At 38.8% G+C, this 27,442-nt stretch overlaps 1 protein-coding gene across 1 annotated transcript in view; it reads left to right on the top strand.

Moving 5' to 3' along the window:
• CPE (carboxypeptidase E) overlaps nt 1-25,977 on the top strand; it is a 58,885-nt gene extending 32,908 nt beyond the window's left edge. Inside the window, exons 2-9 of the mRNA XM_086611759.1 lie at nt 8,349-8,545; nt 10,419-10,586; nt 11,512-11,629; nt 12,622-12,804; nt 19,329-19,468; nt 21,864-21,963; nt 24,496-24,614; nt 25,879-25,977. Coding sequence (XP_086467885.1) covers nt 8,349-8,545; nt 10,419-10,586; nt 11,512-11,629; nt 12,622-12,804; nt 19,329-19,468; nt 21,864-21,963; nt 24,496-24,614; nt 25,879-25,977 — 1,124 coding nt within the window. The remainder of the gene's footprint in view (nt 1-8,348; nt 8,546-10,418; nt 10,587-11,511; nt 11,630-12,621; nt 12,805-19,328; nt 19,469-21,863; nt 21,964-24,495; nt 24,615-25,878) is intronic.
• Nucleotides 25,978-27,442: the final 1,465 nt, after the last annotated feature.

Below are 27,442 nucleotides of genomic sequence, written 5' to 3'. Positions count from 1 at the left end.
GTATAACTCACTGGAAAATAATTATTTACATCCTTTCATTGACTTTTTGTTTGTTTCCAGTAAAAAGGGACAGCTACCTTAGTTTCTGCACCCATTTTGTCCAGTGTTTCTGCCTGCCTCTTTGAACTTTCGAGTCTGGCATTTGTATATAAATGGGTTATTTCTGGCTTTTGTTTCTCTCTTCATGAAATTGGGATGAGGAAAGGCAGACCCCAAATGTGTCTCCTGATGGTAGCAGGCATTTGAACTAGTTTAGCTTTGGAATTTCTCATGTATTTGTTGCATGCGAAAGGAATGAGAGAGATGAGCTCAGTCCTTTTGAAGTGCTCTGATGGCTGGCAGGTACTTTCGTAGCTGTATTCTAGAGTTTGCTGAAGAGAGAAAGCTTGTTAAGTGAACTTGATGAGAAAACCTCATAAATACATGTCTAAATTATTTATCAACTCTCTCTTTGCCAGAAAGTCTGTTTTGATGATGGATGAATAAGGTAACTTTGCTCTATGTGCCAACCGAAACGGTGAGTGTCTTTGAAATGAAAATTCACTTGGTCACACACAGCTGTAAATGGATAAGCCTCCTTTCTTACCGAGCACAGTGGAAAAGATGATTTGAATCTGCTGTGTCCCATGCCCGGCATCACGGTGGACGTACAGAGAGTTAACTTGTCTTCTCTGTGCTGCCACTGTCCATCACAAAGAATCCCACAGTATGATTTGGTTTGGGTTTTTTCCTAGCTGTCGTGGGTTAGGCTGAGTTCGGCAACCAAACCCACGCAGCTCTCCCAGTCCAGTAAAATGGAGAGGAGAGAAAAATGTAATAAAAGAGCTGAGGATCGAGACAGGAACAGAGGAGCACCCACCAACCACGGTCCCGGGCAAAAGAGGCTTTTTTCTTAATGCAAAACTATTTATTAACAGCTACCTAGAAAGAAAAAAGCACACAAAAACGGTTACTTAAGAGAATAACGAGAAAACAAGGCCAGGTCTTAAAAACAACACCACTCCCCCCCTCTTTGCCTCTTCTTCCCGGCTCTACCTCCTCCCCCCAGCGGCGCAGGGGGGCAGGGAATGGGGGAGTGCAGGTCAGTTCATTCCAAGTTGTTACTGCCGCTTCTTTTAAAGGAAAAGGAGTCCTTACACCATTGTCCCTTGCTCCAGTGGATCCCCTACTCACGGCGAAAGCGTGAATCCTACCCGCTGGGGGGGCAAATCCTTACCCCATCGGATTTGCCCCAAGTGCGGGCTTTACCAGTCCTGGGCTTTTAAGGAGCCGCAGCCACTCGCTCTGGCGTGGGTCATCAATAAACTTTAAATGTGCTCCAGCGTGGGTCGTCATGTCGACCTTAAATGCGTCTCCGTACAGACTCTGAATGCGTAAAATGCGTAAAATGCATAAATGTGTCTCTACCTGTGCCCATGATTCACAATAGTCTCAGGCTCAGGCATCTCTTCCCGACGTGGGTCATCCACTGGTTGCGAGTGGGTCTCTGCTTGCTCCACCGAGGGCTGTTACAAAGGGGTCGCTGCTCGCGAGGGGGACTCAGCCGCGGCACACGTTGTTCCGTCCCATCTTCACTGACCTCTTATCTGTGTGGCCGTTTCTCTTAGATTTCAGTCCTGTCTGGGTGAACTCGGCCCGGTGGGCGCCCCGGCAGCGGGGCTCTCCCCGAGTTCCCCAAGCGGCTCCGCCGCCGTCATCCTCGACGGAGCGGGCCCAGCCCGGCCCAGGCCGCCGGCCCGGCCGGGAGCCGGGAGCGGGGGCCGTGCCCCCCTCCCGTCTCCTTGCCCCTGGGCACCGGCACCCCTTTCCGGTTCCTTTGTCCGACGTAAATAGGGCAATTCGCAGAGGCGCCGATTGGCTCAAGCCCCGAGGGGGACGGGAGTCCGGGCTGATGGGCAGCTTCTGCCACCCGGACCTCCCCCCCCCACTTCAAACCATAACACTAGCAGCGAGAGAAAAAACTGAGAGATGGAAAAACTGTACCTGTCTCATACTCTGGCACAAACTGGTAAGGCTGGTTTGGGACAGTTCATTTCATGTTTGGTTTCTGAGGAATCTCAACACTGAGCTAACGATACCTGCCGCTGTAATGAGGTCTGTAAATGCAAAGTCCCACTCAGTTTTCCTAGAGCATGAAAAATGCAATGCAATGTAAAACTAATCTGGTTAATCCAGTTATATATATAGATGGTTATTTGTTACTTCTAAAATTATGATGATTTTTTAAAATCTGCTTTGAACTTCAGAGCGCTTTTTAACGCAATTACACAAAATCAGGGTTTTGTGCACATCACATTTCAGTGTTTCTTACTAAATTAAGGGGTTTGATTAAATAAGTAAATTTAGCTTGCTTTACAAATGATTTGTTACGATTTAAAGAATCATCATCAATTCTGTCAGCCAGCATCATCAGTTCGTGCACGGTAACACAAATCTGGTAGGCAAAACCTGTCCTGCTCCCTGGTAAAGCAAGTGGGCTTTCCCAGAACGCTGAACTCAGTGCCACGCTGTGCAGTGCTTCAGTCTCAGCGCAGGCTGTTGTGGAAAGCTCAGCGTGGGGATGTGCCAGCAAAGAGCTGTGGGTGGGAAGCGCAGAGCCGAGCAGATGCTTTGCCCACTTCTCGCGGGTGGCAGTGCCAAGTGCTGTCGCTGCAGGGGCGAGAGCGGGCTGTTCGAAACCTGAAGGGAGCATTGAGTCACGCAGAACCTTTTCAGTGGAAGTAACTGTCTTGAGCATGAGGTAATCTGTCTGGAGAATTGTATTTCCAGCGTGAAGACATGTAAGATCCTATTTTGAAGCCCAACTGACAGACTTTATACTGAGTGGAATGGAGATCGCATCTAAATTCGTATGTGTCACAGCCAGCTGTTCTTTGTGAGCTTTTGCTCTGGGTTTATTGTGCTGTACAGACTTTGTTGTTAGCTTTAATTTTAAGCAGAAGTGTTCAAATAATTATGAAAGTTTCCAGAAAGAGTTTGACACCGCTCTTGGATCATAGCTGTTGAAAAATGCATGCATTTGTTTAAAGCAGGAGATTGCCAAAAGAGCCTTGATTTTCTTTTCCCCATTTTCTTCTCAGTCTATTTTCTAGCAGTTAATGGCAAGAAAGTGAAAGATTGGATTTTTCAAAGGTCTCCAGTGTTGATCCATTTCTGCTTTCATGTAAGCCACCTGTGAAAGCTTCCAGTAGTTTCAGCAAACTTGGACCAATGCTATGACTTAGTAAATGTTGCCCTAAAATGATATAAGGCCTATAAATGATTTAGAAACTAATACTGCATTGCAGTTGTATCTTTCAATGCTGTTTTCACACAGGTTGTAGAAATCAATGTTTCTACTGAAATGCTGTTAAGGAAGGTTGCAGACATTTAGTATACAGGGTGTTAGAAATATAAATTTTCTTTCCTCTCTCACATCCTCATTTATTTTGCTTTTTCCCTCTCTTACTTTTTTCATATTCAAAGGAGAAATCCATTTTATAATCTTTGGATTTCCGAGTAGTTGATCTCCAGAGATTTTTCTGTCTCTTTAAACTACTAACAAAATGTGGAGCATAAGGGAGTCTTCAATCACATTTAATGAACGAATTTCTTGACAGCAGGGATTCTGAGATTTTCCATGCCATTTATCTACAAGAAAAGTTTACTGGTTGCCATATTAAAAATGACAAGCAACTGTAAGTAATCAAAAACACTACGTCTGTTACTTCAGGAACATTGCTGGCTTTTTCTTAAGAAATACAGGAAAGCAGAAGAAGGACTTTGTTTTTAAAGGGTATGCGAGGCTGATTTGCAAAACAGTTCATTAAGTACTTAAACTTTCCAGTAGTTAATTTTTTTTTTTCCATATGTCTTGCACTTCCATGAGTGAAATACTGTAAGTTTCAAGGTTAACTGCTTAACATTAGACCATGACTAGTGGCATGACATTACCTTGACGTAGTATGTGTAATTAGTAGGTGCTAAACTTTTTGTCCCTACATTTTAGAAAATTACTGCTTTTACTGTGCAAATACAGCCTGACCTGAAAATGGCAGTGGTTAGTCATCTTTAATTGGACAACCTGTCTAATATTAATGATGTACATGCTGTTCCCAGGAAACTGCAGAAGACCTTAGCTGACAGTAACTGCAGAAGCAAATGGTGACATTTCACAATGTTTGTCAGGCACCAGAAAGGCACGACATTTTAAAATACTTTTTCCTCAATCGTTTATGAGGTTGTAATGTACCCCGCAGTCAATCTAGGAGGGATGTAAAAGCCTTCTGAAAGCCATAATAATGCGGTAGCTCAGATTTCACCAGAGATACGGAGATATTTATAAACTTGATTGCTCCATTTCATTTCTTATGACTTGTCTCAAAAGATGTAAGTATCCTCCCATTCATTCGTTGTCACAAACCTGTGTATCTCACATTGTTACACAAGGCATACTTTTGCTATTGTGAATGTGAGATTATGCTTTGAAAAGATATTGTCAGAAAAAGAATAACATTAAATAAGAATTTTAAATATTCAAGCAACAGAAATATTCCTTTGTCATATCTTGGACCATGGGACTCTATTAAAACAATTCTACTTTTTTCTGGGGGTGAAATAAATGAGAAAAAAGAGTTACATTTCTTCATGATGCTTCTCCCTTAAAGTTACCTCCAGTTCTCTGCAGTGGGACAGGAGCTTGTCTACTGGTTTGGAGAAACTGTTTAAAAGTTCATCATCAAATTGATATTTACTGAGTCTTTCCATAAAAAAAATAAATCTATAAGGCAATTACAATTACAGAATCCTGTGAAGGGTGATTAAGCTCTGCATTAAATGGCTTATGAAGGATTAATGGGAAGAGCAGCTCTTCGTCTAACTAAGTAGCATGCTAGCAACAGGTGACTGAAGGCTGTTTTCCCCATGGGGGTGGGCTCTTTTCCAGAGAAGCCTGAAGCTTTTAGAGATGATGTGGTAGGAAATACTCAATGAATAGACCAGAGAACTCATAAAATGAGGAGTGCTGGCTTAAGGACTGGACAGCTGGCATCCTCGGCGTTTGAGGTATCTGTAGATGGTGGTGGACGAGAAGGAGCTGGTTCCTTTGGGAGCTGTATTGGGCCTGGGATGCTGGCTGCATCACAGAGTCATTCACTAAATCTTGGGCAGCTGGGTTTGCTTAACTCAGCCAACAGAGCAATGGCGCCTCAGCTAGCAGTCTGCTCTCCAGCTTGGGCCTCATTGTCCTAGAGAAAAAGATGATTAGGAAAGGATTTAGGTAAAAACCTCAGATTTCCAGAAGATATACCCTGAGTTGCAATTTTTACTCTAACATGAAAGGTTGAAATGCAAATGCAAATTAAGGGCTTCATTAGCTGCAAAGTTGAATCTGCGGATAGTAGCCTGTGGAAGCTCCCTCGGCTTTTGGGGCACTGTGATGATAACTAATGACTTTAGCAGCATTGTCTCTTTTTCTAGAATAGACCCTCTAACTTTGCCCATGTTGGGCATGGAGAACTAATGAGCAAACTGTTAATTCCCCTACAGCCAGTTTGTACCATTGATTTGTTTCTACTGAAATAAACTGTAAAAATGGAATTTGTTTCCCTTGAAGCAGCTGCAAAGTTTAGATATGAGAAGGACTCATTTTTTCCATTGTTCTTTTAGATGTACATTACACTTGTTGAAATGATGAAGAGTTTTCCTAAAATTTTCAGATACAGTCTGAAATGCAATATCTCTGATATTGAGGAGAAACCCAGTATTTCTTTGGTTGTAAGAAAATGGGCAGTGCTGAGGAGCTGAGAGAGAACAGTTCCCATCCGTGTGGACCACGCAGGCTTGTTCTCCGCAGCTGGAGGAGAGATAGGAGATGAAATCCTCTGCTTCAGAGAAAGGTGTAAGAAAATGCTCACGAGAGCTAAAATAGGAACACAAAGTTTAAGTTTTGAAGCAGGGCTGTTATTCAGCTCTCTGTTATCTTTCCCTTTTCATTCTTTTGCATTCACTTTTAGATTAGTTTTTAAACTTTTGGTTTCTTAGCAAAACTTCGAGTTCTGCTGGCACCTTGCTGCCAATGGGATTCTTTCAGTACTGGTTTCACACTTTGTGTTATAAGGAATGTTATTTCTCTTTATCAGTCTAAAAACAGTCATTGTTTTCTTTCACTGAAAATCACTGTCTCATGTTCTGTAGTGTAGGGAAGCGCTTCTTCCAGACAGGTTCCTCCATGCCACAGTGATCACTATATTTGACTGTTCCTTATTATTCTTCCTAAGGAAAATGAGGCTGATCTCTTCAATCACTTTTCATAGGAAATACTGTCCATATTTCCAGTGACTCTCTTTACCTCTGCCTGAACTCTTTTTAGCTTTTAATGCTCATTTGAGATGGGTCATTACCGCTGCAGATGAGGCGGTACTCTTGGTTCACTGTAGACTCTGCCTGTTTTCAGGAACCCTTCTAAACACTGTTAATGATTCTTTGGGGAGGAGGGCAAGCAGTATGTATGGAAAACATATGTTTCTGTTTCTTCATTTGAACTAGGCCTGTAAAAATCAAGTGGAAGAGAAAGGTAGATAATAAATGCACGGGGCTGGGAATCAGGAGAAATGATTTCTCCTTCAGGCTTCCTTAGTGATGTCCTAGGGAAAACCACAAATGCAAAATGCAACTCTGTCCATATTTACCACAGTAACAAATTTGCCTGTGAGCTTGTGAAGCACTTTTCCCATAAGTAACATGTGAATATACATATTCATGAATATTCTGAGACTATGTGATGTGCAATGCTGAATATTTTATTAAATAGGATCCATCTGTTTTAATGGGATTAGGTTGATTGCATGGTCTTGATGATTAGACCTCTTGCATTCTTTGGTATTAACAGATATGATAAAAACAGTAAATAGGAGCTCAATGCCAAAAGAGGAAATGGACGTTTTTAGTCACAGTAATGGCTTTGTGTGTATCAGATAAAATGAAGCTATTTCACTGAAACTATAAAACTTTGTAACCTATTTGACAAAAAATTTGAGGGACAAATCCATATGTACAAAAACATCTTAGCTGGAAGGAGAGAAGTCACTGTATTAATAGCCCTCTGTCTGCTAGCATCTTATCACTGGATTAAGGTTAACAAGCACAGACTGAAGAGTCATAAGTAGATACGGCTGTGTGCTTGATTAGCAATTATTTAGGTCTCGTTTGTGTAACATTCTTCCTGGCTTTAATTTGCCCTTGTGATAGTGCTAAAGGCTATTACAAAGTGTTTCAAAGACTATTCTGAGCATATAATCAGCAGAATGTTTGATTAAAGCTGTTACAACAGAAGAATTGCATTTAAAAAGGATAAGGAAAAAGGGCTTCAATCCAGAAAACAGCATATTCTTCATTTTATTTCCAGGACAATCCTTTTAATCTCATTCAGGTATTTATGTTATACTAAAACCTTTCTGGAATTAGGGCTGAAAATGTAGTCTTTTGTAAGGTAGGTCTTACAGAGCTATGAAGGATCGATCTTGTGTGTTTTTCATGTTTGGGCTCATGAGAATGTGACTAATATGCAATTGGGAATGTTGGACTGCTTATTTATTTACTGAAGCTATATATTAATATATGTATAATGTATATTCAATACATGTTACGCATTGAATATTATATATGAATATACAATATATCTTAAATAAGCATTAAATCTACGTGTAAACATTCCATATGTAATCATTAATATATATGAAATGTGTATGTATATATTTAATACTGGGCTGTTTATTGGGATATTAAATGGGAATGATTGATTTTATGTGTTAGGTTATCGGACTTGCTTCATAAAGTCTGAGATGAATATCCAAAGAAACTGCTGAATAAGATTTTTCAGATCACTAGGATCAACAGCTGTTCACAGGCAATGCTTTGGTAAAGGAAGTACAGTTTAGTGCATGTGTAGTGTTATAAGCTTAACCTAATCTTGGAGACAACATTGAAGATAAGCTCTGTTAGTGTCAGTTTATATATTTAAAAACTACCTGATCCAGACAATCTTTTGTAGTATTGAGGCATCATTTGCATTAGATCTCAACAATAGTAATGTTAATGGCTGTGCTTAGCATTTATTTTGGCATACTGTGTTCTCCTCCAGTATTCTTTCTCTGCCTTTGGCAAACAGCTGAATAGAAATTACTATTTGTTTAGCCAGAATTTGGGAAAAAAACTAAAACCACTCTTCTGAAGGAAGCTTGTAGCTTCCAGAGGATACTGACGCCGGTTGTAGTAACAGTGATACCCACATCTCAGGTGTACTGTGTGGTCCAGTCTATGGGTGATTTTTATGTTTTGTTCTAAGACATGTTCTTCCTTTTTTCTTGCAGGAGAACCAGAATTTAAATATGTTGGGAATATGCATGGGAATGAAGCTGTCGGAAGGGAGCTGCTCATCTTCTTGGCTCAGTACTTGTGTAATGAATACCAGAAAGGAAATGAAACTATTATCAACTTGATCCATAGCACACGTGTCCATATTATGCCATCTTTGAATCCAGATGGCTTTGAGAAAGCAGCATCCCAGGTTTGTAAGGCTACATATATATGAATAGTTGCCAATGTCTAGATCAACCTTAGGACCGTAATGAGACTTGCAGTAGCAGTTTTACAGATACATGAACTTTTGGTGGTGATTGTTCAATGGAACAGCATAACTGAAGTATTTCCTAATAGTACAGTAGGCTTGTTCTGTTTAACAAAGAGGATTTTATTCTTGGATTTTCAACAAATAGCCATCTCTCTTATAAGTGAATTTACTGTATTTTAAAATACAATATTTTAAAATACAATGATGTTATTTCTCGTGCATAGTCTTTCATCTAAGTTCACTCACCAAACTGCTTCCTGAACAAGTAACTTCTAGTAATACATTATGTTCCAAAAATGGTAGAAAAGGGAACATTGATGTTTCCTTTAAGAATATTCTCATGTAAATACACATACATAAATTATTCACATGCATCAGAGCTTTATCCCAAAACAAGAAATTTGTGAACCATCTTTTTGATATGAATAACTTTGATTCTAAATTTCAGGCATGAGGTACTTCATTTAAGCTATTAGTCAAGAAAATTTAGCATGTATTTTGGGATGACAACTCAGGCAAGAAACATGTGATGTATTAAAGCATAATTAGCAAATAGGCCAAATAGAACCCTGCTACACACAGCTTCTGGTGTGTATTATGTTTTGAACAAAAATAAGAATTTTCTTGTTTTACTGGATGTATTTATTTTTTCAGTTAATATGGGAATGTCGAATCTTTTTATGTGCCTGTTTATTTATGATTAAATAAGCCAAACCTTATTAAGATATTTAGTAAACTGATTCTCATGAAGTCTTAAAAAAAAAAACCCAAACCATAGACAGAACTCTTTAAACCGTCTTCGGTCATATGTCCCCCTCTAGTGGCATTGAAGCAGAAAGTGGCCTCAAATTGGTGCAGTGTTTTACTTTGAAATCTCTCTCGGTAGAGATTCCGTAGTAGTATTATTTGAAACTTTTGCTCCCTAGTCAAAGTACACTTGCTTTTACATGATTGCCTTACAAATTGCGTATGATTTATAACACATTTTGCTTTAGTTGCACTGTTACTCTCATTTAGAAGCATCTCAATCCTGTAAGCAAGGTGTGACAGTAGATTCAATATACTCCAAGATTAAAACCAGTAATCAAGCTAAACCTACTTTACAGAGTACTGAAAGCTTGCAGAGACAACCTAGAGAAAACTATGCACTCTTAAGGCATTTCTTAAGGCAAGTTAAAACCTCTTTTGGAGATTCAGTTTAAAGAAAAGATTTTGCAAAAATTCTCATTGCATCTTTATTCAGTGCTACCATTTCAGTGAACAAAGCTGACAGACACCATAAAAGTAAAAATCTCAGGTAAATAAAGTTAAAGGTCCTTCTGTACCCTGAAGCCATTTAGGGGAACTTTGAAATGAGTGCAAATGTTCCTTGCGGCCGGCTGATAAATCTGCAGCTGCCCTGAGACTCACTAAAATGAGGTCTGTAATTTATGAGCATGGGCATGAGGCAACAGGGAAAAGCCAGGTCTCTGGAGAAGACTCAACAGGCACTGGAAAATCTGATGCTGCTGGTAATTTTGCCCATCCTTAGTTCAGATCTGCCACTATGAGAATGATCCTCTCCTCTGAGATGCTCAGTGAAATAGAGGTTGGTTTTGTTCTCACAGAGCTCTAGGAAGAAATAGGGGTGACTCAGCTCTTGGTGCCTTAGAAGTTTTTACTCCCACTTGATCCTTTCTTATTTTTGAGAACATGAGAATTAAACCCATGATTTGAATTTACATGGCTAAATATACATTTATAAAGCTTGATATGTAAACTCGTGAATCTACTCATCTCCCTTCTCTGTCTGTTCACTTTCCTCATTCAGCCTGGTGAACTTAAAGACTGGTTTGTTGGTCGAAGTAATGCCCAAGGGATAGATCTAAACCGAAATTTCCCTGATCTTGATAGAATAGTCTATGTTAATGAGAAAGAAGGTGGCCCAAACAACCATCTGCTGAAAAACATGAAAAAAGCCGTGGACCAGAATCCTAAGGTGAGTAGGGACAGAATATCGGGTCACTTACATGCCCATCTCTTCACTTTTACGCAAGCAGACATGTGGCAACCTCTAGGAGATGTATGTGTGATCTTAACGATTCACGTTCTTCTAAATATTTTGTTTATTTTATTAAATTTATCCATCTGATGCTTCTTGAAGTTTCTCTCAAAATGGCTTGCTGTAGTAAAACTCTTTTGATCCATATTGTTTAATCCTTAGGCAATTCCTCATTCAAAGCATGTTTTATTTTTTTTTAGGCCAGAGATTGCTTAGCCTTCTCCCTTGATTTGAAGCTGTTCTTGCTGATGTTCTGCGCTGTTACCATTGCCAGAAATTCACTTGTGTATTATGCTTAGTTACATTGCTGTCTAGATAGCTCTTCTCATATATAACACATGCATTTTTGTTAAGCTTAAGCCTTAAATATACAAGCATGTATCTGGAGGGATTTCATCTTGTGTTTATTCCCACATGAGGTTTTAGAAATTACAATATTGTGACTGCAGTTTCTTAGAGTTGTGGCCTTAATAGCTATATTCTGTCTTCAAATTCAAATTATAAAATGAAGCATTTTTACTTTTCTGTGCAGAGAATAGACCAACATTTATTTTTAATCAGTTTATTTTCCTAGGTTTTAAATCTGGTAGGCTTTTATCTGTAATGAGAAGAAGTATGGAGATTGCTTTATCTGTGATCTCATTCTGAACTAGTTTACGGCAGTTTTAGAATTACATGAATCTGCTCAGACTGATTCTGTAAAGGACTGATCCAGTTCTCTCTGAAGTCAAAATAAAATTGCTGTTCGTTTAACTGGCTTGTACAATATATGTGATAATAATGAAGCCCAATATATGTAAATAAATAAGTTTCTACATTGATTTACCAGTTTGTAACTGCTGATATTGCTATTTTGTTGTAGCTTGCTCCTGAAACGAAAGGTGTCATTCACTGGATTATGGATATTCCCTTTGTGCTATCTGCCAATCTTCATGGAGGAGACCTTGTTGCAAACTATCCTTATGATGAGACTCGGAGCGGTATGTAGTATGAAATAGTAGGAGATACAAATTACAGTTTATACTTCACTGCTACCAAAGATCCACCTTGTAAACATCATGTCGTTGCATTGTATTGACTTATTTTAGCATATTAATCACACGTTTAAAGCTAGTCACCGTATGGCCATGTTTTCTAGTTTTGAAGACAGATAGCTTGTTTCAGTAGAGTTGTATCACAAAAATGATGTAATACCTGAGAGAATCATGGTCTCTCAGGTATTCTAATCAAGGCAACTTAGCACTTAAATTAGCTGGGCTTATTTGTACCCTGTTAACTGAAGCAAGATTGATGTGTCTAGGCTGCCTGTATGATCTAAGGTTTTTCTACTTGAACCTTTAAGAAATAAATTTCTGAAAGTATTAGTGTGCTAACAAAACCAACTATCATTGTTTTCACTTTCTCAGTATTGTGTCCCTTATAAAAAGGATCATATTGTGGCAGAGATGTTATCGCTTAGCACACAGCAATATTAATTTGTTTTTTCTGCTACTAGGGGATGTGCACATGATTGAAATGGTCATGAGATGATGGTCTTGCTTGCGATTGTCTTCCTTCAGTCTACTTTCTTGCAGTTTATTTGAAAATGCTTTTAATATCAGACTGTAAACCCCTTGAGGGAGAGACCTTTTTCTATGTACTGTGTTTTCTTCTAAGAAAATATCTAAAGCCTAGAATAGCTTAGATTTTGTGGTGCACTTTGAAATTAATATTTTCAAAAATATTAAGACTGATATGAATAGTCACCTTAATAATGGGCAACCTGTTACAAGCGATTAATGATGTATTAGGAAAATGTTAATGTTATCAAGATAATGCTCTATTGGTTTGTGATTCTGTAGGACGCTTACCTATGTAGAGAGAATTTCCAGGCACAATCCTGTTGTACAGTGCTGGTAATCTAGGTTGTGAGCTCAGTCAGTATGACTGCCCTTTTAACAATCCTTGTTCCTGGACTTTTTTCCTCCCCTAGGCAGTGCTCATGAATACAGCTCCTGCCCCGATGATGCTATTTTTCAAAGCCTGGCTCGCAGTTATTCTTCTTTTAATCCCGCCATGTCTGATCCAAACAGACCACCATGTCGTAAAAATGATGATGACAGCAGCTTTGTGGATGGAACAACTAATGGCGGTGCTTGGTACAGCGTCCCAGGAGGTGAGCCCCACTGCATGGGGTTTCTGTGTCACTGGTGCTTATTTTAAGCTTAAATTTTCACTGGTTTAATTATAGTCTGGAATACCACCATGTTATCCACAATTTCTGGTCTGGTTAAGGCTGAATCAAAGGCTGATTGCTCACCGCAGTACAAATTTAAAAACCCATAAATCTCATTGTGATCTCTATTAAAATATTCGTCTTTTATTGCTTTTTCTAAAATGTTTCTTCAGTTGGGGTTCAGGGCATTGCAAATTTAGTAGTTCTACAGTGGGCGAGTGATTGCTATGCTATCATGAGAGCTTAAGGTTGTTTTTTTTTCTTTTTAAAGAGTCAAAAATGCCCTAACAAACCCTGATGAGAGAGAGTGGGATACTGACTGTTCATTTTAACCCCAATAGTTAAAGCATCCAACCTTGAAAGACGCGGACAGGCCTGATTTTGCACTGTTACTGACAGTGGGAGTTTGGCCTTTGATTTCCAGGGGAACAAAATCTAGCTGTGAAGATACTTGTGTCTCCATACTTCCTGGCTTTACCAGAGCCTGATTCCTGCCCAGGTAGTGTTCTTCTAGACTTTGGCAGAGCCTTCTGTGCTAAGAGGAACAGCAGAGCTACAATGGCCACTTCAACACTAGTTTTCTGGGAGAAGCCTGGAAGAGTAGCCTGAAATGAGACATTTCATTCCTTATTACCAAGAATTTCGATATGTCATTTTCTTTGTACGTTGAGGCAAAGCAGATGCTGGGATATCTAAATCTTTAATCAGTCTTCTGTGTCTGGTAAACTTGGACAAAACTTCAGAGTGAAAAATTGAACTGGGGATTTCTGAGCTAGAAATTAAGCTTGCATGGAGAAACTTTCCTGTGCTTTGGCTTTGTTGATTTGTATCAGGTAACTTTGAACACACGTACCAGTTTTATTTTTTGCTTTCCTCTTAATACTCAATTACAGTCTCTGAATTAATTTTAAATTTTTACCAGGAATGAGTAGGAGTCTCTCAAAGCATTGGGACGGCTTAGGTGGTAGCCTAACTCTGCTCCTGTCAAAGTAAGGGGGGTACTAGAAGAGGAAAATAATTAAGCTCATGTGAAGAAATTAGAAGCAGAACAATGACTGGTAATGCTTACACAGCCAGTGATCACCTGCTATTCTTAGGGTAGTTATGCCCAGTCTTCACAGGGGCAGCATGTTTCCTCTGCTGTGGTACCACAGGTACCAGGGACTGGGTGTGAGGTAAAATGTTGACATCTCTGAATATGTCTGAAAAGCAAAAATTTCCCTTTGTGTAAAGCTTTCCACAGACTTAAAATTGGAACCATTAAAACACCCTTGACAAAACAGAGTTTGCATAATTTGAAAAAAAAATGACTAGAAACAAAATATTGAGAGGTTTAATAGTTAAATTTTGTTTCAATTCAGTCCAAAAATTATCTTAATGAAATATCAAGCGTTGACTATAAAAACATGGACATATTTAACTTCAGCTTCTTTTTCCTTAGGAAAAAACAGTCTTTCCGTTGTTTTGATGAAATGCTTTGATTCTGACTAAACTGCGCATGCCAAAAGCACATTTTTCCATTGGAAAAACTTGTTGGAAAGTTTGAATTATTTCCTCCTTTGGATCTTATTTTAAGTTAGACTGCAAATTCCACAAGTGAGCCCTTTCTTTTTCTTGTGTATTTGTACAGAAGTTAGTAGACAGGAATTGTGGTTCTAACCAGGATCTATGATCCTACTATGGTGCAGCTAACAAAAAATAGAGACATGACAATGTACTTTAGACCATGCAGCATGGATCTCTCTATTTTTTTTGCAAGTGTAGAAATCAGCTGGCGAGCTGTGAGTTTTGAACAAAACCTCCATGGTAATGTTTGCTACAGGCTGACTTAAAAAAACAAATTAATTTAGCAAAGAGAGTTCTGTTGTTTCCATGTCTAGTGCTAAGGAAAATAACTCAACATTGCTTAGTTCAAGTAAAAATTTTCTTGGAAGTTTTAGTCCAAAAAGCTCTATCTGGAAACTGAAACGTGGCACGTAAGTTACCTGTTGTATCAGTGACCTTTAGCTATCCACATGATAATGCACTCAACAATGGTATAAGCTGTTGAAAAGCCATTTGTATTGCTTTAGGAAAAGTATTTCATTGGATATCCTTACCAGAGTTCAGAATTTATCAAGAGAAACTCTCTGAAGACCTTGTCTCCATGGTATCTGCTCTGGTTCAGAACTACTTTTGCACCTTTGGGTTACCGTGGGCTGTTCTGGGTCCTATGAGGGGACGTGAGAGTAGCTCAGTGTCCTGTGGGCATCTACAGGTCAGCCTCCCATCCTTGTGTGGTCTCCCTGGCTTGAACAGAGGCAAGATAAAAGAGGACTTGTCGCAAATTTATAGAGGAGAACTGGAGCAACATGACAGGGAATAGAGATAGAAAATAGGTGAGAGTGGATACTGGACCTGTGCTTGATGTAGAAAGGAGTACATGGCTTTAGCAGAGCAGTGGTGAGGGACGGAAAAAGGAGAGAGTGAAGGACAGCTGAGCTGAGTGAGAGAGCCTGCCTTTGACAGTACCTCATCAGACCAAGAGATCTGACCTAGGAAGGGCTGATTTTTCTTTCTAACAAATTACTAAAGTTGCTGTTGCCCTGTAGAGCTTGTTATGGTGCTCTCAGTTCTGCTACATCAATTTCTTTGCCCATGCTGTTCGCCCATAGGAACTTCTACCTTTTGTAAAAGACAGTGCTGCATGATGGTCCAGCAGTAGTCTTCATTGGTTCCTCAGTATGCAAGGATAATATGTAGGTGGCTCTCTCCTGTGAGTGTGGGTTGGTTTTGCATATGTTTTTCTGAATACCTGGGTTCTTTCAGTAGGAAGGCTGAACATCTAGTAGCAGAAAAATCTGGTAGCAGCCCTTGTCTCAAATTGGAAGAAGGAATGAACCCTCTCTCCCTCTCTTGCATTCATGTTCTGTCCTTGCACTCTTGTAGAACTTCAGGATTTCCTCATCAGCCTCAGGCAAGGTGACAATTCTCCATTCAGGTTTTGAGGTGGAGAGAGCAGATGATGTACAGGAATATTTGACACTTGCTTCTATCTCTTAATACACTTTGCTGTGAAGTTCATCTCACCATTGCCTGCTTAGTAGTTAGTGTCTTCTATGGAGCAGAGGCGTAGAGAAAATAGTTCCCCCAACAGCATCTTTGCACTACATCTGAGACTACGATGCCTGTTATGCTTGTTTTGTGTTAGTTGTCATCTGTAATTAGTTGATCCTTGTAGGTTTTTCAGAAAGCAGCAATCAAAGGCAAAAGGCTAATTCTTCTGTGTTCAGGAAAGGCCCTTTTAGCCACCAGATCTAGGGGAAAAACAAGCCTGTTCGTAAAATCCACGCGCTTTTTGACACTGGTCTTCTCCCTGTCAGCATATAATTAATGATTTCACTAATGCACGAGAAAGCCAAATCTTAGCATTTCCTTAGCTCTTGAGTGAATAACTTTTCAATATCACTAATGGTATTTTAATGTACCTTTTGTGTGGAAAATATAAATGAGAAGAACAGCTAGTAATGAATTACTAACTAGCCACATGCTTGTTCTGTCATTACAGTCACCTGTGTCTAATCAGATTCATGTCTTTACAAAAACAGCATTTCAAAGCAGCTTACATTGCTGTACTATTAGGCTATTTTTGAGGTGTCTTTTTATTTTCAGATACTCTCAAATCACTCTTGGCACTAACTTGAATTACCTTTCATGTTACCATTTTTAGAAACAATGTCAGGTACATATTTTTTAGGATTTTATACAGCACGTGTAGGAGGCACGTGTTCTCCCCGTTACGCACCAGGCTTCAGTTCATCCTGTCCTGCCAGAAGTTACTGTCTTTATATGTGTAGAAGCTGAACTAGCTTAGTGCTGTAGCTTGTAATTCAAAGTGTAAGTAATTCTGATGCCTGGATGCCAGGGGCATACTCTGCACTCCACTTTCTTCGTGAAGTGCGGAATTCCGTTTTTAAAAGCTGAAGAAATCAATTTTGTCCCATATTCTAAGCTTATTTATGTAAATACTCACATAGAAGACTGTAGTCCTTCTGGACAGTGGAGCAGTGCATCAGGAGCTTTTGTGTTACTTATTTACAAAGAAAAGTCCTACTCACGGTCAGCAATGAAGGGCATTCATTGCTGGATCTCAGTTTTATCTGAGATCTGCTAAGCTTTTCTGATCTTCAGAGAGTGGTCCCTGTTAAAGTATAAGAAAGTTAGTTTTGTGTTATCCTTTGTTAAAATGAGAGGCTTTGGGAGTGTGGTGATGTGCATGCATGTGATGTATGCCATGTGCATAACAAGAAGGAATAAGACAGTTAGAGAGCAGAGGCAGTAAAGTTGCTACAATGTTGAATAAATCTTTTGAAATGTATTGATTTCTTGCATATTGCACCTGATTGCCATATCGAACAGGCAAGTAAAGAGTGCTGATTGTAGGTAGCCAGCCCGATGCTCTCCAGATTACAGATATAGTAGGCCACAGTTTTGATCTAGGCTATCTTCACCTCATTCTCTGTCCCAGAGATGCAGATCATCGCCTGCAGTTCAGTGATGGAAACTGAATTTTTTCAGGAGCAGCACATAAACTGTGAACCAAGCCAGGAGCTGGGAAACAAAGTATAGGATATGGACATTGCGCACAAAACTGGAAAATATATTACTTCTTTATTTCGTTCTTGAGAAACTAGAGCATTCCTGAATTTCACCTTGCTTTGGGAGGTGGGGAGAGAGGGAGAAACTTCCTGAATATTGGAGCAATAATGGTCGAGAGTTGTTGGCGCCACGGTAAAATTACATCGTGCCCTTTGGCTCCCAGTTCTTCTCTTCATGGATTCTTTCTTTCTTGTGGAGAAAGGCAAAAATCAAGAAAAACAACATTAACTAGTGTGTGGAACAGATGCCTGGCAGTCAGCACTGCTGTCAGGACTTTACTCTCTTTACATGACTTTGCTACTCTCTCACCGTGTACTGCTGAATGGTCCGTCTTGCATTCTGCCTGGTGGAATATCAGAGCTGTCCCTCCCAGGAGCACCTTTGCCATCTATGTCCTCACTTTTCAGCCCTCTAAAAAAGGCTTAGAATTAAAAAGATTCTTTTAGGAATCTGAAAAGTCCCTGTTCCTATAAGTAGTTAGGAGTCTTATAGCCTGGTTGGCAGAAAATAGACTCTTCACCCTAATGCGTTGGCAAAATCCCGCCTGACTCAATCTGTTTATTGCCCTCGGGGTTCTCTTTTGGACATGACATCAGCTCTCTGGACATTTCTGGACTGGTGAACAACACTGGGGAAACACGGGGAAACATAGGGCTGAATGAATTAACTGGGTTTGAAGCACTTTTAAATCCCACAGTGACCTATATGGGGATGCTCAAAATGCTTGGTAGCCTTTTTCTTTTCAGTCCTTTATTTGAGAATCCACTGACTCTGCTAGCTAGATAGACTGTGAAGGCAAGAGCAAATTCTACATCAGCTTCTCCAAAGAATACATTTTTAACCTTCCCGGGAACCAGTCCTTCTCCAGCTGGTTAACCCACTTACAAAACTGGAAACCACTTTGGTTATTGGTTGACCAATTTGAGAAAATAGCCAATATTTCCATGTAATAAGAGGAGGGCCTTAGAAATGTTAAAGACCACATCTTTCTCATCAAGTTTTTATTCCTAGTGATGGTACTACTGTAGATATATTTAAGTTTCTATGATTAAAGTTGCATTAATAATGATGTTTCTCTTCTCTTCTCTTCTCTTCTCTATTGAAGGCTATCCAGTATTGATTTTGCAGAGACATTGAGTTTGTGGGAAATCCATGGAAAAATTTCCATGTAAATAAAGCTTATAGGAAATTTGCTTTTGTATCCTTTTTTTTTTTTCTTTTGTGGAAAATATTTGGAATCTATGCAGAAAGGCTTGACAAAGAATATTCCTTAGCAAACAGCTGCTTTTCATGTAAAATGTTACTCAGTTGAAACCTTGTATTTTCAAAAAAAACACCAACATGTTTTCAACCCATCTTAAAAAACTTCTTTTTCAAAGTCACCTTATCATGTTTCATTTGCTTTATAATTAATTGTCATTCTTCTTGGCTTGCAAAGTGATCATCTTTTACTTTCATATGGAACTATTTTAGCCATAATCAGAAATAATTTTCTGTTCCTGAAGAGAAAACCAGTAATGCTATCCAAAAACATGTGTCAGGTCGGTGTTTACAGGCCAGGTGCAGCATCAGGTAGAAGTATACAGGCCAGGTGTCAAGTCTTTTCTGAACTTTCCCTGGGAAGAAAATGTTTTTGGAAATTAATTGCCTTGTTGGTTTCTCCAATTTAAAGCTTCTGAATTCATAACTAAGCTGATTAAGTGGAACTGCACCAACTGTATTTACAGCTATTCTTTTCTTAATAGCCCCAGCATCTCGTGTGTCCCCCTTTATTTATTTCAGAACAATGCAAAATGTATCACTAACTCTCTTTCCTGGCATTGCAGGAATGCAGGATTTCAATTACCTCAGCAGCAACTGCTTTGAAATTACAGTAGAGCTTAGCTGTGAAAAATTCCCACCTGAAGAAACTCTGAAGGGCTACTGGGAAGACAACAAGAACTCCCTTATCAATTACATCGAGCAGGTAACAAAAAAGTGGATGGCAAAACTCTAGTTAGTGTACCTAAAACTTCTAAACTTTGTGCTGTGTGAACATTTAATTCAAAATGTCGTATTAATCAAATTGGTGCTCCATAATTCTTTTATGTCTCTAAGGTGGTACATCCTGTGTGATCCTTCTAAATGTGTGGAAGAAGAGGGGAAAAGAAGGAAGATGTTGTAGTATGGAATTCACCTCGCTCTACTTAAGCTGTTTCAGACATTTAATTTAAATGATTTGTGTCAAGTTCCTAAGTGAAAAAAAAATACAGATCACCAGATGTGTAGAATTCATTCCCCTACCATTTATGTGTTTACTAAGAGGGATGGATTGCCCCTTACAGATGTACAGATGTGAGATGAATCACTTGGGATGTACAGGGAGCCTGGAGGACTGGATTAGACTGTAGCTGCCTGGCAGTTCAGTATAATCTTGGGGGACGTCTCTAGTCCTGGTTTTTTAGATACTCCACTGCTCTCTGATTGCATGAGCTGCTGCTGATACTCGATGTTGAGCTGTCAGTGTGATATCATTCCATTAAAAATTACACAAAATCTGGTTAGAAGTGTAAAGCGTAGTCATGGGTTTAGATAATCTTGTGCTAATGGGTTGTTAGAAGTTAAGACTTCTGCAATAGATCTTTGGTGGTTTTGCTTGGTTTTTTGGTTGCTATGTTTTTGTTGGGTTTTTTTGTTTCTTTTTTTTTTTTTCAATCATTTCGTGCCAATGTAACAGGCTGCACTGAAATGATGGTTCCAAGCAGTGTAGGAATATCAAATTTCTGAAACCTGGCTATTGTAGTTAAAAAATTACAAATATATCTGACATTATAACTACAGGCTGCACAGCTGGGATTGCAAAATCAGGAACATACTTTGTTAGCAGAGATGGTCAATTAATACATTTGTTTCTTTAAGAAATTCTTTATGCAGAAATGCTTTAGTTAGCCAGAAATCTGAAATATTTGGATATTTGAAGTCTTTGAGATATACTATTCTGTTAGTAAGTCGTGTGTGGGCTGAGGAAAAAGCCGTACCTATCCTGCAGGTTTTTACCCATTTATTATGGGATCCATCTCAAATTGTTGATTTCCTTTGCACATGGGTTAATTTTCTCTGACTCATGGAAAACTGTGGTGTCACTGCATTTTCAAAATTACTAATGTGTAAGAGGCTATTTTGCCAACTTCCTTTGGTCCTGTGGAGCTGCTGGCTTTATCCTTAAAGTTCAGATGGTCTATCTGGCATTGGTTTTTATCCTCTTGCAGGATAAGAGGTCCAGCTCCCCCGTGATTGCCGAGGATAGCGCAAATATGTACTTTCTGCTTTTCTGAGTTGAGCCGTGTAAGGCTTCCCCCACAGTGTAAATCAGAGGAATCTGGTGAACTAAATTACAGCAGCTGAATACACCATATAGATTCATAAAGCGGAACATTGAAATCTCAAAATAAAACTTGTGGTCCACAAGGCTTTTCAAATGTCAGAGAATCAGAGAGAAGCCTGAACTCCACAGTACTTCCCCGCTTAATGTCCAGGCTGCCAACGAGATTCATCTCTGCACAGGTTCAAAACGTCCCGTTCTCCCCAGCACTGAGAGCTGTGAAAAGATCCTTGATCCTCAGTCTCTTGCATCTGAGGAGCTCAGTCTGCTTTCAGACCATGCTCAAGACATACCATCAGGACTGGTCTCTCCACACACTGTGGTCAAATCAGTGCTTTAATTTCATATGTGCTGGTAACGGACAGATTAGGTGCTGCTGGTGCTGTTGCCTGGAGTATGTTGGCTAAGAGGCAAGAAGGAACTAGGATATGACCCACCATTGCCTTTCTCTTACAGGCCTGTCGTCCCAGCTCAAAGACCTGAATGTTTTGGGTGCACAACAGAGAGCTCAAGCATCTCACACAGGGATTGCTCATCGAAGTCCAAGTGTCCACATTTAGCTTTGTTAATGTTTCAGTTTTAAGCAGTTATGTCCATTATTAGCCCTACATCCTTACAGTTGATGAAATGTAAAAAAAAATATATAAATTTTTCTTTAGACTGTCTTTTAAAGCTTTTCAGAACATTTGCTAATCCCCAGTGACAAAGACTTTCAAGTCAGTGTTCACATATATTATGATTTGCTGCGTATTTCTGAGAAATGCTTGCATTGCACAGAGGAATTAGTATAACTAGCAGCTGAATTATTTTTCTCTCTTCACTGTTTGTTCCCTTATGATGTTTGGAAATTATCCTTGATAGTTTTCGGCATGTAGACTGTGGGATCATAACATGCATCGTTAGATATATCAATAAATATTTCACTGATCAAAATGCCGTCTTTTCTTAAGAATTTTCCAGTGATTTCCCATGTGTTGCTGACTTCATTTATTTATTCTAGATTCATCGAGGAGTGAAAGGGTTTGTTAAAGATCTTCAGGGCAATCCAATAGCGAATGCTACAATTTCTGTGGAGGGGATAAGCCATGACATTACATCAGGTGAGTGTTGTACCTCAGCAAAACAAGAAGTGCTGGAATATACTGCTTCTCCCTCTGCTTGGCAGCCTGCAGCCATTTCAGATCGTATTAGCTAAAGCTTTAAGGGAGCAAAATTTTGAAGCCAGGAAAGCATGTTGTGCCTCAGGAAATTTGTTGCCTGTGGGATTTCATGAATCTTTCTTATGTATTTTGCTCTCAAAGTAGCTGTAGACTGAGTGCTGAGACTTCCTGGATCTCTGGCGTGAATTGATTTTGGTGGCTTTTGGTTATTCATAGAGTCACAGAATGGTTTGTGTTGGAAGGGACCTTAAAGATCATCTAATTCCAGTCGCCTGCCGTGGGCAGGGACACCCTCCACTATACCAGGTTGCTCAAAGCCTTGTCCAGCCTGGCCTTGAACACCTCCAGAGATGGGACATCCACAGCTGCTCTGGACTTTTCCTCATTCATGCTTAGTTTTTCTTAGGATTTGTGGTGCAAGTAGTGTTTCACAGCTCTGCCAGGATTTGAAGTCCTGTTGGCAGCAAAAACTTCTTTTGAGTTTGAAGGCGAAATTGTAGTCCAAAAGTTACATTACTTATGATGCGATCATACCTTTTGATATGTAAATTCTTAACACATTTTCAGTTTACATAGCTTCCTCCTGTGAAGATAAATTCTCTCTGCTGTTTACAACTATGTGACTTTTTTTTTTTGGAAGGGCAGTTCTAAAAGAGGAGAGTATTGTGTTGGTGTTTATAGAAAATTGTGTCATCTGGTTGGTGCTGGTGTGCTTTACTCTAGGAATGAATTCAAAAGCAGCTTGCACAGTGCTAACTTGTAGTCTTCCCTGTAGAGCTATTCTTTCTTGTTCTCAACAACAATTTTTGTTATTTGCACAAGATACTAATTAGAAAAACAATAATAAAATGTCATTGCTTTTATGAATGAGCTTACGTTACTGTCATTTTCTCAATGATATGTCTCACTATACTCTTACAGAGATGCAGAATACTATGAAACAGGACTGGTAGACCCTTCAGTTTACTTCTGTTTGTGTTTGTTCTCACATCACCTGCAAAGAGGCCAGCATTTCTGCCAAGCAGGAGGACAGTCTATGATAACATTCTTCACCTTCTTTCACTGTAGATAAGAAGGCAAGAAGTAAAGAGGCTGGAAATAAATTTTCAGGGATAATAAAAAGGAAATAAGCTGTGCAAAGAGGTATTTTGAGGTGTGAGAGAGTGATGCATATGGTACTACAACTCATGCTTCTATAGTACAAAAAAGCATCTAATCATGAATCCTCTCACATCATTGTGTGTACATAAGCCTGGAAGTCATGTATTGTCAAAACAGTGAGGAAAAGAAGTACTTGAATTTTAGCACATTCAAAAAGAAGGATGAATATTCTTTGGCTTTTTATTTCCCTGCTCCTTTGTTCGTGAGTTAAAATTCAGCTTTGTTCCAGTGCCAGGAATTAGAATAGATCATTATTGTAGTTCTGCAGCAGTATTTTTTTCCTTTCTGTTTTATGAAAAGTCTGAGAATAACTGGACTGACTACTGACACTTTTTGTCTGTGCGAACTGCAGGCATTTAAGTAATATTTCCCTCTGTGCACTGTGTAGATGCAGATGTGCTGAAAAAGCATTTAAGGAACTGGCAGAAAGAGCACAGCCGAGTCTTTTAAATGGCACTGCTAACTGACCTTTAGAACAGCCTTGCAATATTTTCTGGAGATAGAGAAATTCAGAGTGTTAGGCTGTAACAAATTAAATAATTGCCCACTGCTGGTGCAGGGAGGATCTGAGTCTTTGTGAAAAGGGGAGAGGGCCATTTCTAGAGAAGAGCATGATGTGTTTTTATTCTGTGACTGAAAAGGATGATCTGCAGTAGCACTTAGTGTAGTAGGAGCCTTTCTTTGACCTGAGTGGATCAAACTTTCATTTCTTTGTTTAGCTAAACAGAATAAAAAAGTCTCAGACATTGCCTACATACTGAAACATGTGGATAATGATGCTTCAGGGGTGATACATGTGGAATATTCTAGGAAATGAGCATTTATAGCTTTTTCTACACGATAAGTTGAGAAAGGTGGTCCTATGTATTTCCATTTGATGAGAATAAAATTTATATTAAATTGGATTTTCAGAATACTGAGGGATGTTAAAAATCCACGTTGCAAACTAAAACTCAAACACTTAAGAGCAGCTGCACATTGACCATGGGGTGCTTCTAAAGTAGAATAATGTCCCAGATTGTCCTTTTCTTCAGTATGCTGGAGAGCCTTCAGACTCAGCAGGCAAAATCTTTCATGAGGGCTACAGCTCAACTTCAGAGTTTAAACTTGTGCTTTTGGTTACCTGAAAAGAAGAAGATCTGTAATGATATATTTTTACAGCTCTTCCAGAAGAATCTGTTCAGACAGACAAAAGGAAAGGGTTGACAGGAATACAAAAGACACTGACAAGACGTACTGTTCCTTCTCCTTAGCTGCATAATTAGTTTTATACATATGTATTTATTTGGATTTTTTTCTTCTTCTCTACAGCCAAGGATGGTGATTACTGGAGATTGCTTGTGCCTGGAAATTACAAACTTACAGCCTCAGCACCAGGCTATTTAGCAATAACTAAAAAAGTGGCTGTGCCCTTTAGCCCTGCGGTTGTGGTAAGTGCTCACCTTGTGGTGGTTTATCACCTATTATATATTAAAAAAGTCTCTTACTTTTTCTCCTTCATGGTATACATGTAAGCAGGAGGTGATTTTTCAGAATGTGCTGATTTAGAAAACAGTGGAAATCTACTCTTCTAGTATTTGCTGCACAAGGCACTGAGAGTAATCTCACTGTAAATTAATTTCATTTCTGTCGGTCTTATTTGAAATGAAAAGGTACAGAGAGGGGTCATATTGAGATACTATTTTTATTGGTTGATGTGTGAATAGCCAATCAGATAGAAGATTACAGAATATCTTTAAATAGTGCGACATAAAAAGTAAGATGTTGAGGTTTTCATCGAGACTTGATATTTTTAATCTAAATTGTCAAGTGACTACATGCATACATTAAAACCAATGCTCAGCTCTGTGCAGAAAGATAGTGATGGAGCTCTGCTTTGTTCAGATACTAGATATGTAGAGTAAATAAGAATTAGGCTACATCTAGGAGTTCAGAAGCATTTTTAATTCATCCTCTGTACAGTTGTGGATCCCAGTCTTAACAATTAAAATAAGTGCTTAGTTGTCTGGTGTGTATCATATGCTAGGATATACTATGCTATGCTAATGAGCCATGTGCCAGAAAAGTTCCCTGGATGATCTTAATGGCGAAAAATTGAATAAGTGTTTTGATATGCTGGGGGTCTGCATTGCTAGGTACTCGACAGCAAAACGCTGATGATACTTTTTATTCTATGCTAGAATCATAGAATCATAGAATCATAGAATGGTTAGGGCTGGAAGGGACCTTCAAAGGTCATCTAGTCCAACCCCCCTGCAAGGAACAGGGATATCTCCAACTAGATCAGGTTGCTCAGGGCCTTGTCCAACCTGGCCTTGAACGTCTCCAGGGATGGAGCATCCACCACCTCAACATAGAAGACTTATGTTGCTGGCTATTACTCAATTTTAATTTATTTGGCCCATATTTTTTGAAGTGTTTAGACAAGTCAAAGACTGGACAGATGTCAAGTTTCTTTTGGAAATTTTGCTCACCTATGTGCGCCTTTTAGATAAGGTTATTGTACTGATGTGCTAGTATTGCACATATTTAAATCATCTTTGACAGACTTTGGAATAAACCTAGCCTAAATTGGAAGGTACCTCCCTAAGCCCCATGTTTGCGTTAATTTCTTTCAATAAATGGCTCTTAATAGCTTACACTTCTCTCTCTCTACAAATCTTACTGATGTTTTTGATTGCTTCTCTTACTCAGGTTGATTTTGAACTGGAGTCATTGTCTGAAAGAAAAGAAGAGGAGAAAGAAGAGTTGATGGAATGGTGGAAGATGATGTCAGAAACACTAAATTTTTAAATGAAGATTTTGGCTTTACAGCTTTTAATCAATTATATGTTGACTTAGTATAATGTACTGTGGAAAGTCCCTATATTCTAGATTTTGTGCACTTCACAATAATTAACTTTGGGTTTTTCAGTCATCTTTTGATTAATATGATTATAAATAACTACTAGCCTCCTAGCTAGCTAAATAAGTTATAAATTTTCATATTGTTATAGAAAATCTACACTTATATACAAATCAGAAAAAAATGAGTGAATGTCTCTGCAGCCTATATGGAAGTATATTCTGTTGTGTATTGTTTGCAAGTTCAGAATATGTAGGTTAACTCTTGATTTTAAAAAAGAAATATGCTGTAGTCAATTCCCAATACTGCCAGAAACATTTGACAGTGCATAGTAGTAGACGACAGTGCTCTTTGCTGAGTTCTATAATGGATGTTATTGAAAAGATTTATAACAACAGTGTGGTGGTGTAATAATGTTTTACAAGGATTAAAATTCATTATAACATTTTGTATGTCTCTGGTGTTGAAGCTATTTAACTATGTAGGAAACATAAGCTGACTTTGTTTTAGTAAGCAGAAGGAATCTGCGTAGCTCTTTTATTAAAGGTGGCATGGAATGAATTCAGGAAATAGCAGAACTTTATTCCTTAAACTGTTAATGATATTTCAAGATCAGGTTTTAATTCTTTCTTATTACTTATTAACCAAATTAAAAATTCTGAATGGGCATCTTGTTAATATGCTGCTTGTATTTGTTTTACAGCAAGAAAAAAAATAATTTCGGATGATGTTTGTTTTAATTAGATAACTACCTAACAACAATCTTTACATGTGTCAGTGGTGTCTAGATAGTCAGCCAGAAGTTCATATGTTCACCGAAAGCTACCAAAACATTACAGTTTAGACAATGAACTGGAAGTCTACTGAGGACATGCATTTAGTCTCACAAGCCAAGAGTGGTTTTGTTTCCAACTTTGTTTCTTCTGCTGGTTAGTCTATTTAAAACTAGAAGCAAGACAGATAAGTGAAAATTTTTTCCAGTGTGGTGAAATTTTCTGAAAACACTTGAAGATGATAAAGAAAGCAACTTTGATTTAAAAAGATCCTTCTTCCTCCCATTTTTCTTTTCAGTATAATTGAATTAACTTGCTTTAGTATGATGTCTAAGATGAATGAGATTTCCAGAGTCAGGACATACACATGAACCATAGTGGGCGCAAGTTTTGTATAGTTCTTCTGAAACCACTACTGGTATGCTACTTAATAGCAGCTAAGCATCTCATCTATTTGAAAGCTTGCACACTATTGCTGGTCTATTTTAATTCAAGATCAGATGTTTGATATAGATTTCCTTCCTCTGTTTCTTTAGTATCACTGTCTGTGTTTCGATCTGCTTATTATTTTAGTTGATGCGGTAGGATTTCAGTACCATTCAGAACCAACCAACAATGTGTTATCATGCTCCTGCTGTAT

Source organism: Tauraco erythrolophus, chromosome 5 (assembly GCF_009769465.1).
Source record: "Tauraco erythrolophus isolate bTauEry1 chromosome 5, bTauEry1.pri, whole genome shotgun sequence".
NCBI classification, from domain to species: domain Eukaryota; kingdom Metazoa; phylum Chordata; class Aves; order Musophagiformes; family Musophagidae; genus Tauraco; species Tauraco erythrolophus.
This window is presented reverse-complemented; position numbering and strand designations above follow the sequence as displayed.